Raw genomic sequence first — 14,356 nt, forward strand, 5'->3', positions numbered from 1 at the left:
TCCATCACCTTCATCTGCCACTCTTCCAGGGTGGGTAGATCTTGTGTCTTCCAATACTTTGCAGTAAGTATTCTTGCTGCTGTTGTTACATACATAAAGAAAGTTCTGTCCTTCTTTGGCACCAATTGGCCGACTATGCCCAGGAGGAAGGCCTCTGGTTTCTTCAAGAAGGTATATTTAAATACCTTTTTTAATTCATTATAAATCATCTCCCAGAAAGCCTTAATCCTTGGGCACGTCCACCAAAGGTGAAAGAATGTACCTTCAGTTTCTTTACATTTCCAACATTTGTTATCGGGCAAATGATAGATTTTTGCAAGCTTGACTGGGGTCATGTACCACCTGTATATCATTTTCATAATATTCTCTCTTAGAGCATTACATGCCGTAAATTTTATACCTGTGGTCCACAACTGCAGGCAACAACTGATTAACACATGCCTGTAGTTATAGGCGGGAAGGGACTAGCCAGGTTTTTTGCTCCAGGTGAAGCCCCCAGAGGGGCACCATTGAGGCTCCCAGCCTGTGTTTGTGTGTGTGTGTGTGTGCACGCGCGCAAATGAGCAAAGGGCTAAACTGGGTCTTTGACCTAGGTGACAAAAGCCTAGTTTCACCCCTGCCTGAAAGACGTGTGATCGCACATGCATGCATGATACTGAATCCAGAAGTGACCCCCAAACATCACTCAACACATGATGAGAATGGTAGAATGGGGGTCGGGCACAGTGCAAAAACTGCACTGTGAAATTTGGAGAAGTGTGGATATCGAAAGCTGGCTGTGCTTGGGTTCACATATTATTTCTGAAAGTGTGAATTGGGTAAGTTAGTCTTTAATTGTGAAATGAATTTATTTCCCCTCCAATCCTAGTAGTAGACCACAAAACACTTTATTGTACAACGGAAGTCTATATGTAGCATAAAGAAAACATGAATGCTCTTTTAAAAGCATGCACAACCATTTCAGCACTGTGGATCAACTGGGGGACACGTTATGCAACCTTTAGTAGTCACTTTTACAGTCTTTTTGCTCATAGATCCCAATACCCAGATTCCATCTGCAACCTTTCTTCATGGTAGTGATTGATCATTTTGGTTACCCTTTTCTTTCTTTCTTTTTTAAAAATAATATTTATTGAAAGTTTAAGAATTACAAAACGAAGTAGGAAAAAAAAGAAAAGTTAAACAATACAATACAAATCAATACATTACAGTACATATAAAAAAGACACAATACATCAGAACAAAAACAAAAGCAAAAACAATTAAAAACACATCCAATATTTCCATATCTTTATCTTTCATTAACTTGTTTCATCGACCTCCTCACACCTCCCTTTTTTGTGTTCTAGTTATTAATTTTCAGCAAATTAATAGTAATTATTTCAGCAAATCCTTTCCATCTTTCACTATTTTCTGTCATTTAATTGTCTTAGTTTATTTTAACCTTATCTTACCATTAAAACCCTAAAACTTATTTATACTTAACTCCTTATAACATTTCTACTAAAGCCGTATAATTTCATTCCAACAATTTTTCTAAAACTCATTAATTTTACAATCTTTCTCTAAATAAATTTTTTAAACTTTTTCCCAATCTTCTTCCACCGTCTCTTCTCCCTGGTCTTGGATTCTGTCAGTCCTTTCTATCAATTCCATATGGTCCATCAACCTGGTGATCTTCTATCTGAGGCTCTTAATTCTTTTCCATGTCCCTTCTGAAGATCTTCTTCATATTTATACATGTGCTTTACTTTGTCTTCTGCTGATCTTGTTCTTAATTTCCTTCCTTTGGCACTGAGGAGTAGATCTCGGGGAAACTCCAACCTAACAATGTCTTTATTCCTTCTCGACAGATTAGCCCTTTCTCCATAGTCAGAACTAAAGTCCAAAAGATATTTCAAAGTCCCTCCAAAGCTAAAGGCCCCCACAGCTCCAATCTCCCCCTGACCCAAATCCAGGTCCCAAACCTGCATAAGGGGATCTATCCAACTTTCCTTCTCCAATCCAAGCGGGACTCCATCCCTCCAAATCTGGCTTTCTCTGGATTCAATCGTAAAGGGCAACAGCTTATGTTTATCAAATTGCCTCTGTAAGGCTGGGGCAATTACTTGAGGTTCAACAACAACTTTCTCCTTCATCTTCTCCACAGCTTGCCATGTCAAAACAGATTCCTGAATCAAATCCTGAGTTGTTTCTGTATAGGTATTCACTTTTTGTCCCAAATCAGTCATTTTTTGTCCCATATTGTCAATTTTAATAATCCTCACATCCGTCTTCTTATGAAGCTGTTCCAATAAAGCACTTGTCTTGCAAAATGCAATCACTAAGGCTTCTTCTGTCAACATTCTTGTCCAAGGTCAATCTCTGTTTCTCACGGTCTTTAATCTCTACAGCTGGAAAATTCCCCAGCTCCACTCCTGCAACAGTTTCAAAAACTCCCTCTAGGGGAAACAATTTCTATTTGTATCCGTCCTTTTAAACACAGATCCAGCAACAAAGTTAGTTCGATTTTCAGTTACATTTTCTCCTTTTCAAGTGCAAACAGAAACAATGGAGACAATATATTTCTCTTATTTAGCTGTCTGTCAACATACGTTATTCACAGTCAATGAACTTTCCCAAAAAGTCGATCTTACTGGCAGCCATTTTGGTTACCCTTTTCTGAACCTTTTCCAACTCTACAATATCCTTTTTTCAGGTGAGGCAGCCAGAACTGTATACTGCTTCCCAAATGCGCCCACATCATAGATTTGAATAATGGCAATATGATATCAGCAGTTTTATTTTCATTACCTAATGATCCCTAGCATGGAATTTGCACAGCTGCTGAAAACTGGGTCAACATCTTCATTGAGCTATCTATTATGACCCCAAGGTCTCATTCTTGTATCAGGAGGTGCTTGGACTAGATAATGTTTGAGGTACCTTCACACCTTCATTACTGCCTTAAACTAGGGATTAGCCTGCTCACCAGAGGCAACACTCAGGCCTATGCAGCCAACTCTGATGAGATGATGAGAGTTGTACTCTAGCAGCATTTGATGGACTACAGATGTTCACATCCCTAGATGTGTCATCAAATCAATTTAAAAGCACCATGCACTTACTTCTGGATAATTCCATCTCCACAGTAGCCGCTTCCATGGACATAGGTGAGTGGTGGGGATGTTTCGCTCTCTTCCATCCCAGAAATTACTGAAACCCAGTAAGTGTATAAGATGCCTGCTTGTATTTCACTGCAAGATAAGGAAGGAGACATTAGCCAGGCATTAAAGTGTAGGATAGTCTCAACATATAATACTGGGTGCAGAATCCAACTTCCTGGAAAATCTCATTGTCCTCATGCCCTCTAACATATCACAGATGCAAACAAAGACATTTGGGGCATCCTGATTCTCATACCAAGGCCTCCAATTCTACCATCACTGGACATTTGGGCAAATCTGTAAATTTCAATTTCAGAGGGTTTTTTAAATACAATTTCTATGCAGGCCTCTCAGGATTGATTGCTGAACCACTCCAGGAACCAGATGAATTGCAGGAATTGCAGCTCTGTGAGGGAAATAGTTTCCAGCATTATTGGGGGAAGTCATGACTGTTTAAAGTACAGTCATACCTCTTGTTACATTTGCTTCAGGTTGCGCGTTTTCAGGTTGCGTTCCACGGCGACCCGGAAGTACCGGAAGGGGTTACTTCCGGGTTTTGCTGCTCGCACATGTGCAGACGCAAAAAATGACATCACTCGCATGCACAGAAGCGGCGAATCGTGACCACACACGTACAGACGCGCAGACACGTGTTGCGTTCTGCTCATGTTGCGAACGGGTCTCCAGAACGGATCCTGTTCGCAACCAGAGGTACCACTGTAGTATGCTACTGCTTTAAATGTATAGAGCAGACGAGGGCTAAGTTTTACTCAGAGCAGACCCACTGAAATTGACAAGACTATAGGTCTACACTGAGTATGACTAACACTGAATACGTTCTTCTAGGACCTGAAGGAGAGATTTGGATGGAATATTGAGAGAAACTTCTTGATGATAAGAGCAGTTTGCCATCAGAAATCATTTCCAGGGCAGGTGGGCTTGCCCTTGCTGGAGGTCTTCCAGCAAATCTGGGGTGGCCATCCATCAGGGATGTTCTTACTCTGGATGCCTGACACCAAACAGGAGGTTGGACCGCAAGACCTTTCACAGAAACATAGGAATATTAGGTAGCTGCCTTATACTGAATTCAACTATTGATTCATCTGGTTCAGTATTGTTTACACTGACTGGCACTGGGAAGGGTCCAGCTCTCCCTGGAGATGTTGGGGCTTGGATGTGGCACCTCCTGCATGCAAAGCAGATGCTCTGCCACTGAGCTACAACCCCTTCAATCCTATCATACTACTGTTCTTATTAAAACATGTGGCAACAGAAGGAAGCTGAACGTATTTTCCCTCCTCGGTGTAGAATGAATCTAGCAAAACAGATGACTAGAAAAGCTCACACCACTAGCATTACAGCAGGGCTGAGCCAACATGAATGAAATGTTTATGGCTAACTCTAAATGACAATTTCCCAGTTGGTGGGTATTTATGTTTTTATATGAAGCCAGAGTATCTCCTTCTGATCTGTTTCTGCCAAAGAAAGAATGAATTTGAGATGCAGCAGAGAGTAATAAAATTGTAAATTGTCTCCTAGACAAAAGGAAACTGGGACAAAGTGCATGGATTGCAGTAATAGAGAGATCCATCGCTATCTGCTAAAATGTTTTTATTACAGCAAAACTAATAGCTCTTTAACAATGATATTGTTTGCACAGCAGAATTGCTCTTCTTTCTTCTTTCTTAAAAAAGATGCGCATTGTATCTTGCAATCTGATGTACAGAGAGAGAGAGAGATGGATAATACTTTATGAACATATTCAGCCACACAGGACAAAATGGGTAAGGATGCCCATTCAGCTGAACCAGTATCTATTGGCCATTTGTGAGCCAGAGGGAATTTTTTTATGAATCATACGGCAGATGCAAACTATCACTAGACTGATGCTGTGTGGCACATCAGTTTGGCACGATTGAGGAGGCTCGTGGCTTGCTGCCGACACTCTCACACGTCGTGGTGCACACTGACATGTTGTGCAGGTACCCTGCAGTGTGTGTGGTGGCCACTGCAGAACTTTGGGGGCCCTAGCCCCTACACTGAAAATTGGGAGGGGCTCGGTCCCCATGGCCCCACATAGATGGCGTGCCTGATTGCAGACAAGAGTCTCTCTCAATCCTACCTAGATGTGTTGGGGATTGAACCAGGGACCTTCAGCACACAAAACAGGGGTTCTAATGGTCTGACTTATACCAAGGTAGTTTCCTATGTTCCTAAGTCTTAGATGGCAGAGCAAGTCCATTACATTGATCGTGGGGGAGGACTGGCTTCCAAGTAGGAAAGTGAGAAGAAATGTATTCTATCCCTTGCAATTGCTTGTCCCTCCTTAGAAAGACTTAGTGCATATATCAGGTTAGGGGAACCTTTGGCACTCTGGATGTTATTGAACTATAACTCCCCATTTGTGGAGTAGACCAGAACAATATTAAAGAATATAAAACTGTGCGAAAAAAGACAGTATAAACAGTACAATGAGAATGATTGGAAGACTCGTTTTGTCAGAAGTCTTTTTTATTTAAGTGTTTAATTAAGTATTAATTAGGAAGATTGAGTTTTTTATGTATATAAATTTGCTTTTTCTTCTTTCTTTTTTCTGTATTTTCTTCTTTTCTTTTTTCTTAATTCTTTTTTCTTTAATTCTCTTTTTGTAGTATGACATTGTAAATTCTTTGTATAAGTGTGTAATTTAAATTAATAAAAATTATTTATTTAAAAAGAAGAAGAACTATAACTCCCATGAGTCCCAGCATGGATGGGTGGGCATCATAGTTGTGGTTCAGCAACATCTAGAGGGGCCAAAGATACCTTACACCTGCCGTGTGTGGTCAATTGCTCTTCTGGAGGTCACCTTCAATACAAAGGGATGGGTCCAACTAAGTTCTACTCAGCGTACACCCATTAAAATTAATGACTCTAACTTGGTGTTGCCCATTAATTTCAATGGGTCTACTTAGAGTAGTGCTAACACCGGATACAACCCAAAAATCAAAACAATATCTTCCCTTCCTCTCATCACAAATATAGCATTTAATTTTAAAATTATCCTCCATGATTGCTTTCTGTGATTTTTTTCTCATTTTTACTGCTCATGGCTCCTCCAAATCTGACCCATCCATCTGACTGGGTTGCCCTAGCCACTCTGGGTGGCTTCCAACAAATATAAAAGTGCAATAAAACATCAAATATTAAAACTTCCCTATACAGGGCTGCCTTCAGATGTCTTCTAAAAGTTGTATAGTCCATTTATTGGTCTCTTTCCAAGTGAATTCCTGACATAACTTTTTCAGTAGACTTCCATCATCTAATCATTCCACTTGACCTAGCCATCTTAACCTTTCTGGCACAATTAATAGACCTGATTTTGTTAACATCCATCCACTGCACACTCAGCCAAAGCAAGCGCCCCAGAGATGGGGCTTAAAAACAGGTTCTAAGATTCAGTTCCGATTTTTTTTGTTTTCCTAATGAGCATGTACCACCAGATTTACAGATTAGCATCTCTTGCAGGCTTGTGATCAGTGACAGAGTGCCATTACTTCTTTATAGGGCAAAAGGAAACACACCAGTCTGTGGGATCCAAGCATGCGATCTGCTGTTTGTGGAATTCCTTCAGGAAAGCTGAAAGCTCAGTAACAGAGCACATGCATTGCATGCAAGAAGGTCTGAAATGTCAGAGAGCCCCTGCTTTACATCGCAGCCATGGAAAAATCAGTAGTTCTCATTGCACATCCACACAAAGAAGCAAGAGGCACTATCACAGTTCAAAGACACATTCCAGCCAGCCAAAAAACACTCAAGGAGCAGTGTTAGGGAAAGCCTGGAAAGGAGGGAAAGAGTCCTAAGGGCCAGATAGAGAGGCTTGGAGGGCCACATTAATCCTCCAGGCCTAAGGTTCCCTACCCACCTCAAGCCTTCACAACACCTAGGAGATACCCAATATGAAATGTTCTTATCTCCTCCCAGTCCTGTGCAAGGATGGTATAAACCAGGTGTCTGTGTAGAGGAACAAACTGTAGTTTGTCAAAGAGGGGGAAAGAGAAGTGAGACAGAGTCACATTTCAGCTCTGTAAGCTAGCAGGATTCTGGGACGGTGGCTGGTAATTTCTGGTGTTCTGATGTGGAAGCCATGGACTCTTGTGCCTCCACCGACACTCACAACACTCACATAACTGTATATTTATAAATAAAATCAGGGGCCCTCCAGACTGTTTTTGCTTGCTTGTTTGCACCATGACACTGATGCAATAATGATGCATTTGTAGTGGATTCATACTGGAACATCCACATGTCATTCAGCTTTACTTGTTGTCCTGTGATACTTCCCCAGTGTTCCCACACTATCACTGTCAAGAGGTGCACTATTGCAACAAAAGTGGGATAACTCCCTGCCCTGAAATATTTGTAGTATGAAATGTCACAGAATTTCATCTGGAAGTTATGAGACGCACATAAGTGAAGCAGAATGTCCTCCTCAAAACTTTTGCAAACACCAAAAGCATTGAAAGCAGGGGAGTGTCTCACCACAGTGGCCGCCTTGCAAAAGAAAGCAAAACCACATTCATGCTGTGCTGTTTGGAGAATCTCACCTATCAGAGAAGTGGCATGAGCACTCACATTATTGTTAACAACGAACAAGTGTTGCTCCATTCTTTTCTGCATCTGGGGAAAATGTCATTACAGGGTCAAAGTTGCGTTCAATTTTGCGTTCAAGCTTCCAGCCTGCATCAGAGACTCTGGGCTCAGGGAGTGTACGGCGCTTTTCTCCCTCTGCTTACTATGCCCCTTTCTCTAACAGAGAGCAGAGGGTGGTCTACTAGGGCAAATGGGACATTGCCTCACCAATTTCAGTCTGCCTGCCGCCAGTCCCCACTTGCCTGTCTTCTTCCTTCCAACCAAGACTGATACACTGTTAGTGGATGGTTCCCTAGACCAACTGGGTGGGAGGTTGCCTGCTCTTGATGGGGTTAGACTCCCTCTAAAGGAGCGGGTATGTAGCTTGGGGGTCTTCCTGGATCCTTTGCTGTTGCTCAAGGCTCAGGTGGCCTCAGTGGCCTGGAGTGCCTTCCATCAGCTTTGGCTGGTGGCCCAGCTGCACGCCTATTTGGACAGGGATAGCCTAACTACTGTTCTCTATGCTCTGGTAACCTCAAGGTTAGATTACTGCAGCATGTTATATGTGAGGCTGCCTCTGAAGATGGTTCAGAAGCTTCAGCTGGTGCAGAATTCAACAGCCAGGCTGCTCATTGGGACAAGATGGTTTGAGCATATTATTACACTGATCCTGGGCTGACTGCACTGGCTGCCTATTAGCAGTTCAAAGTACAGTGGTGCCTCGCAATACGAAAAGAATCCGTTCTGTATTCTCTTCGTCTAGCGGTTTTTTCGTCTTGCGAAGCAAGCCCATTGACGGATTAGCGGATTAGCGCTATTAGCGCTATTAGCGGCTTATCGGCTTATCGGATCAGCTGATAAGCGGCTTAGCGGCTTAGAAAAAGGGGGGGAGGGAAAACCCCCGCAGGAACTCGCAAGACATTTTCGTCTTGCGAAGCAAGCCCATAGGAGATTCGTTTTGCGAAGCACCTCCAAAACGGAAAACTCTTTCGTCTAGCGAGTTTTCCGTCTTGCGAGGCATTCGTCTTGCGGGGCACCACTGTACTGGTTTTGACCTATAAAGCCTTAAATGGCTCAGGACCACAATACCTCAAGGACCGCCTCTCACCCAGACTCTGTGTTCATCATCTGAGGCCCTTCTTTGTGTGCCTCCCCCATGAGACATCTGGAGGGTGATAACACAAGAAGGCGCATTTTTTGTACTGACTTCTGTACTAGCTCTCCCTGTTCTCTCCTGGGACGTTTGACTGGTACCTTCATTATATATTTTTAGGTGCTAGGCAAATATGTTCCTCTTCAACCAGGCCTTTGGCTGATTAATATTCTAGAGCTTTTTAATATGTACCTGTGGGAAGCGGAGGTTATTGTTTAACTGTTTTAATTATTTACTTGTGTTATTATCTTGTATTTTATTCTGTGAACTTCCCTGAGATCTTATGATGAAAGGCAGTATATAAATTTAATAAATAAATAAACTAGTTGGCTTCGCCTGCCATTGGCTCTGGCTCCACCTATTATTGACCTCTCTGCCTTCTGACTTACCAGTCCCAATGGGCACCTGCCACAAGGGACAGAGAGCACTGCAATAGCCAAAATGCACTCTCCACCGAGCCTGATGCATTCCTGTTCCTACTTTAGTGTATGAGCCTGCTTCAAAGTTAAGGGCATAAGCAAGTTGGTGTTTTAAGATCTATATCCCCTGTCTTTTAATGGGCTTTTGGAACACTGACTTAGGGGATAATGATTGTTCTGACTTCCATATAAATGGGTTACCGGAAAGGTCTCCTTTCTTGCTGGACATCTGTTGATGGGGAATTAGAGCAATCCACAAATAACAAAACGCCAACAGCTCTTCCTTCTTTTTGAAATCTTTCCAATGGCTCCTTAAATCAAGGCTCCGTTGCGTTACTAGCACCTCCCTCAAACACACAAACTGGTACTACTAAGTTTCAACCAGGTAACCAGGGTGATGAACCAAGTAAAGCTTCAATGCAGATTAAAATGTGCCTCCCAATCAACCAGTGTGGCAGGCAACAAGCAAAGGATTCTGGGATTCAGAATTTGGAAAGAACTTTGTCACTTGTGGGCACATAATGCACAATGCCTGGGTAACATATTACCAGCAAGGAGGATGTGCTATTTGCCTCTGCCATGCTGGCTCCCTCAAGAACTAAATTTAATATTGGGGGAAAAGTATGAGAGAGAAACTGAAATTGATAGGTTTCTGTGTCCCATAGTTCCTGACCATGCTGACTTAAACTGATGAGAGCTGAAGTCCAAAAAATATTGGGTGGTGAAGCAGGTCCTCCATCCTTGATTTAACATCTCTGGTTTTTTCCTTTAAAATAACAGTATGTGTGTGGCTGTTGGGGGTGGGGTTTTCGGCATCAATGGGTGAATAGCCAATATGCGGGGGAATGGAATAATCTGCCAATTTTGTGATATCTTGGTTTCTCACTTTTCAAATCTTAAATTCAGTTCTCTACATTTCCAAAGAAGCCTGTTTGTGCTTTTTGCTTAAGTCCAGAAAACTCATCAGCATTTTAGCATGAATGTCTCCTAATGTACACATTTTTGTATGCAATTTTTGTATGCAATGTACACAATTTTGAAAGTGATCTTATGTTGCATTTTTGTAAGTGGCTATCCATTTCTAGGCCCACATTATCCTAGTAGATGCATTTCTGTACACACCAGATGGCTGGGAAACTGCATTGCAAAACTGCAAAAAGTGCAAATTTCAAAGGATGGTATTATTTCTAATTAGGTAGGTTTAAATGTTTAAATTAGGTAGGTTTAAATGAGAGCCAGTGTGGTGTAGTGGTTAAGAGTGGTAGTCTCGTAATCTGGGGAACCGGGTTCGTGTCTCCGCTCCTCCACATGCAGCTGCTGGGTGACCTTGGGCCAGTCACACTTCTTTGAAGTCTCTCAGCCCCACTCACCTCACAGAGTGTTTGTTGTGGGGGAGGAAGGGAAAGGAGAATGTTAGCCGCTTTGAGACTCCTTAAAGGGAGTGAAAGGCGGGATATCAAATCCAAACTCTTCTCTTCTTCTTCTTCTTCTACTCATACTCAGAGTTAGACACATTAGCATTAATGTACATGAGAAACTTAGGTTTATTAACTTCAATTATTTTAACAGGCCAGGCTCAAGAATCTTGTGCTAATTCATAAAGCCCTAAACAACTGGTGTCCAAAGTACCTTAAGGACTATCTGATCACTATCTGACACTGCAACTGAAATCCTCTGATGGGGCACTTCTGTTGGTTCCCCACATCCAAGACTTGGTCATCCTTTACCAGGAGACAAGTCTTTATTGTGGCAGGCCCTGCCCTGTGGAACTCCCTGCCAGTAGAATTATTCTATTATTCAAAAATTGTTCTGTTCCAACATGCCTTCGCAATGTGATTCTTTCTTATTCAACCAACCAGTCTTTATTGATGTTTCTATTTATGTTAATGTGGTACAGTATTGATGTTGTACTAATGTACTACTGTAGTATAGGATGTGATTCCTGCATTAAAAGACCAGATGACTGTTGCGGTCCCTTCTAATTATACAATTCTATGATGTTATTATATTGTACACAACCTTGTTATATGGTCACCCCCCCAAAAAAAACCCCCACACAACTCCACCATTTAAATATATAAATACTCTGAGAATAGCTTGGTTGGGTAAGGCCAGTAGCAGTTGTGGATTTCCAGGGGGGATTTTTTGTGTTCCCACTGGTCCTTTGAAGTGTATCAAAAACAAAACACTCCTGACAATCCCTGAATGAGGGAAGGGTGATTCTAGGACACATGAATTAGTGACCGCCCTCATCTCTTTACTGTACAAATAGGTCTATTTTTCTGTTTTTGTCTTCTCCTCTCTCTCTCTCTCTCTCTCTCTCTCTCTCTCTCTCTCTCTCTTTCTCTCTCTCTCTCTCTGGGTGTGTGTGTGTTTAAAACAAAATGCCAAAAGGCTGTGAGAAGCTTGACTTGGATAACGTAGGGAATCCTTGTCTGAATCAGAAGTCTAAGCTCTGCGTGTGTTGGAGGTACAGGGTAGTAGTGCAGTATGCAGTAAACAAAGGAAAGACGTCAAAACTCAGACGGCTATTCTGCTCTCCTGTTATTTCAGCTGCATTTTCACTTATTTGGCTAGAGAGGGAACAGGTGCAAAAGACACACAACAATCTCTCTGCCCCTTCAGCCCAGACAAATGCACATCCCACCCCTCTTTTTACTATGAAGTTGATTTAAAAGGCAAGAGTGCCAAAGAACATTTGGATCCCACAAGAGGGGCAGCAAACTAACACCACCATGTCTGGATTTTACAGTCTCCTGTGAATGATGGACAGGAGGGCAAAACAGGCCACGTTCAGGCATGATCTCTGCGAAAAGCCACAGGGCTATGCATTTCTATGTGGAGACTATGGTGCTAGTTTCCTGCGACAGTGCCAGTTGTACACATCAAAAAGGGTAGTGGGCACATATGGGGTAAGGCAATCCCACAGGTCAATCGGTCCCAGATGAGTCTGGGAAGCCCATAAGCCCATTGATCGCTCATGATCATCTATGATTTTTCCTAGTTCCCTTTTGACACTGTCCCAGTTGGTGGTGCTTTGCAAATCTTGTGGCAGCAAATCCCAGCATTTAGCTGTGAGCTGTGTAGTGGTTCCTATTGGGACTGGTAGGGGCAGAAGGCAGGGAGACCAAACATTAGGAATACAAAGAAAGCTGGCTCAGTTTTGTATACCCTGGCTGGGACTGGCTCTCCAGGGTTTTATGCATGGGTCTCTCCCAGACCTCCCTTGAGAAGCTAGGGATTGAGCCTGGTACTTTGCACATGCAAAGCAAGTGCTCCGTTTCTGAGCAAAGGCCTTTCAGCTAAGCCAGAGCCAATGAAAGCAAGGGCCAACTAAATTTAGTTTTGCTATTCTCTTTAAGGGGAATAATGAAGAGGAAGCCGGCAGCCAGTGCCACCCTCTGGACTGGCTGGAAAGAAAGAAGGCAGGCAGGTGAAGCGTAGCTGAGGGCAGACCAAGGTTTGCCAGGCAGTGCAGCATTTGCCCATTCACTGTGTCAAGAACCATGCACTGTGTGAAGACTGAACTACAGGTGACAGAGGGAGAAAGTAACACTAACAACATTTTAAGAAGGTTCTTGCCCCCCAGTTAGAAGGACTGGGAAATAGGGAAGGTCAGGGGTGGCCTGTCCATTAGGTGAGGTGAAGCCATTTGCTTCAGGAGGCAGATCCACGTGCCTCTCCCCCACTACTGCACTATTGCCGGCCCTCCCAGGACTTCACCCACATTGCCAACACAGCCCTGTTGCCCTTGCCACTGTCACGGTGGTAGCAGAGATGCAGCTGCAGGTGAGAGTACAGTTGCCTTGACAGGTCTGGAAGCAGCATAGGCCTGACAGCAGGGGCAAGGAGGGATTGGGGACCCGGATCTATGGAAGTAGGCAGCGTTGGAGAGGGGCATTGGGGTGTTTTGTCTACAGTGCCAAAACATCTTGAGCCCGCCCTGCGGGTGGTGATTTACCAGGGTTAGAGATAAGAAAAGAAGGAACATCTGCTCTACCTTGGGAGGGACAGAGCTGCATGTAGAAAGTTAAATAAGGTGTCTCTTCTGAAACGATGCTCCATAATGTTTCCCTTGGGAGGGACTTTGTGTCTTGACTTAATCTCCACTGTTACCATCACATTTGCAACTGGCCTCAACACCCCCCCCCCCAACAACAACAACAACTCACAGCAACCAATGGACCAACACATTGCTCCAGACACAAATCAGGATCTGCAGGACTTGTTCTAGGTCAAGGCATGAATGGGGTTGCCTGAATGAAGCAAGGGATGAAGGAACACAGGGAACAGTCTTACAGTGAGTCAGACCATTGGGTTCATGTAGCTCTGGTCTACGTTGACTGGCAGCAACTCTCCAAAGGGTTTCAAATAGGGAGATTCCAGGCCCTACCTGGATGCAAAGCAGATGCTCTACTTATGAATTACAGCCCTTTCTCTAAGAAGAAGCTGCCTTATACTGAATCAGACCCACTGGTCCATCTAACAAAGTATTGCTTTGACTGAGTAGCAGTGGCTCTTCTGGGTTTCAGATGGGAGAGAATAATCACAGTCCTACATGAGAGATGCTGAGGACTGAGGGACTCTCCACATAGAAGTATGTTCTGCCAGTGAGCTCCAGCCCTTCCCCCAAAGAAATGAAGAGGGGGAAAGAGAGAGAAGTGGGTGGCAGAAAAAAGAAAGAAAGAATGGGGAGGCAGGTGGTGGCAAGGGAGAGAGCAAAGGGAGAGAAGGGATGGCAAAAAGAGTGTGGGGGCGGCAAGATAGAGGGGCAGAAAAGAGAGAAAATGGTGGCAGAGGGAGAAGAATGGGATGCCCTGCCCCCTTATGACTCTGTTCCCACCCGCCACCCATAAGTGGCCCCCAAGAGATTTTCCCCAAGGGAACACGACCCCCAACAGGAAAAAAGGTTCCCCAAGCTAGAACAGACAGTGCTAGATACGATGGTTCTGGTGGCACAGCCTTGTATAAGGTATCTTCTTATGTTCCTATGAAAAGAAGCAGCACTAAGATCTCCTCAAAGCTCT

The 14,356-nt window shown here is 43.4% G+C and overlaps 1 protein-coding gene across 1 annotated transcript in view; it reads right to left on the reverse strand.

Annotated features, from left to right (window-relative positions):
• Window positions 1-14,356, reverse strand: part of PAPPA (pappalysin 1) — a 246,209-nt gene that overhangs the window by 139,946 nt on the left and 91,907 nt on the right. Inside the window, exon 8 of the mRNA XM_081179613.1 lies at window positions 3,108-3,236. Coding sequence (XP_081035739.1) covers window positions 3,108-3,236 — 129 coding nt within the window. The remainder of the gene's footprint in view (window positions 1-3,107; window positions 3,237-14,356) is intronic.

This window comes from Podarcis bocagei (assembly GCF_964188305.1).
Source record: "Podarcis bocagei genome assembly, chromosome: Z".
In the NCBI taxonomy this organism is placed as follows: Eukaryota; Metazoa; Chordata; class Lepidosauria; order Squamata; family Lacertidae; genus Podarcis; species Podarcis bocagei.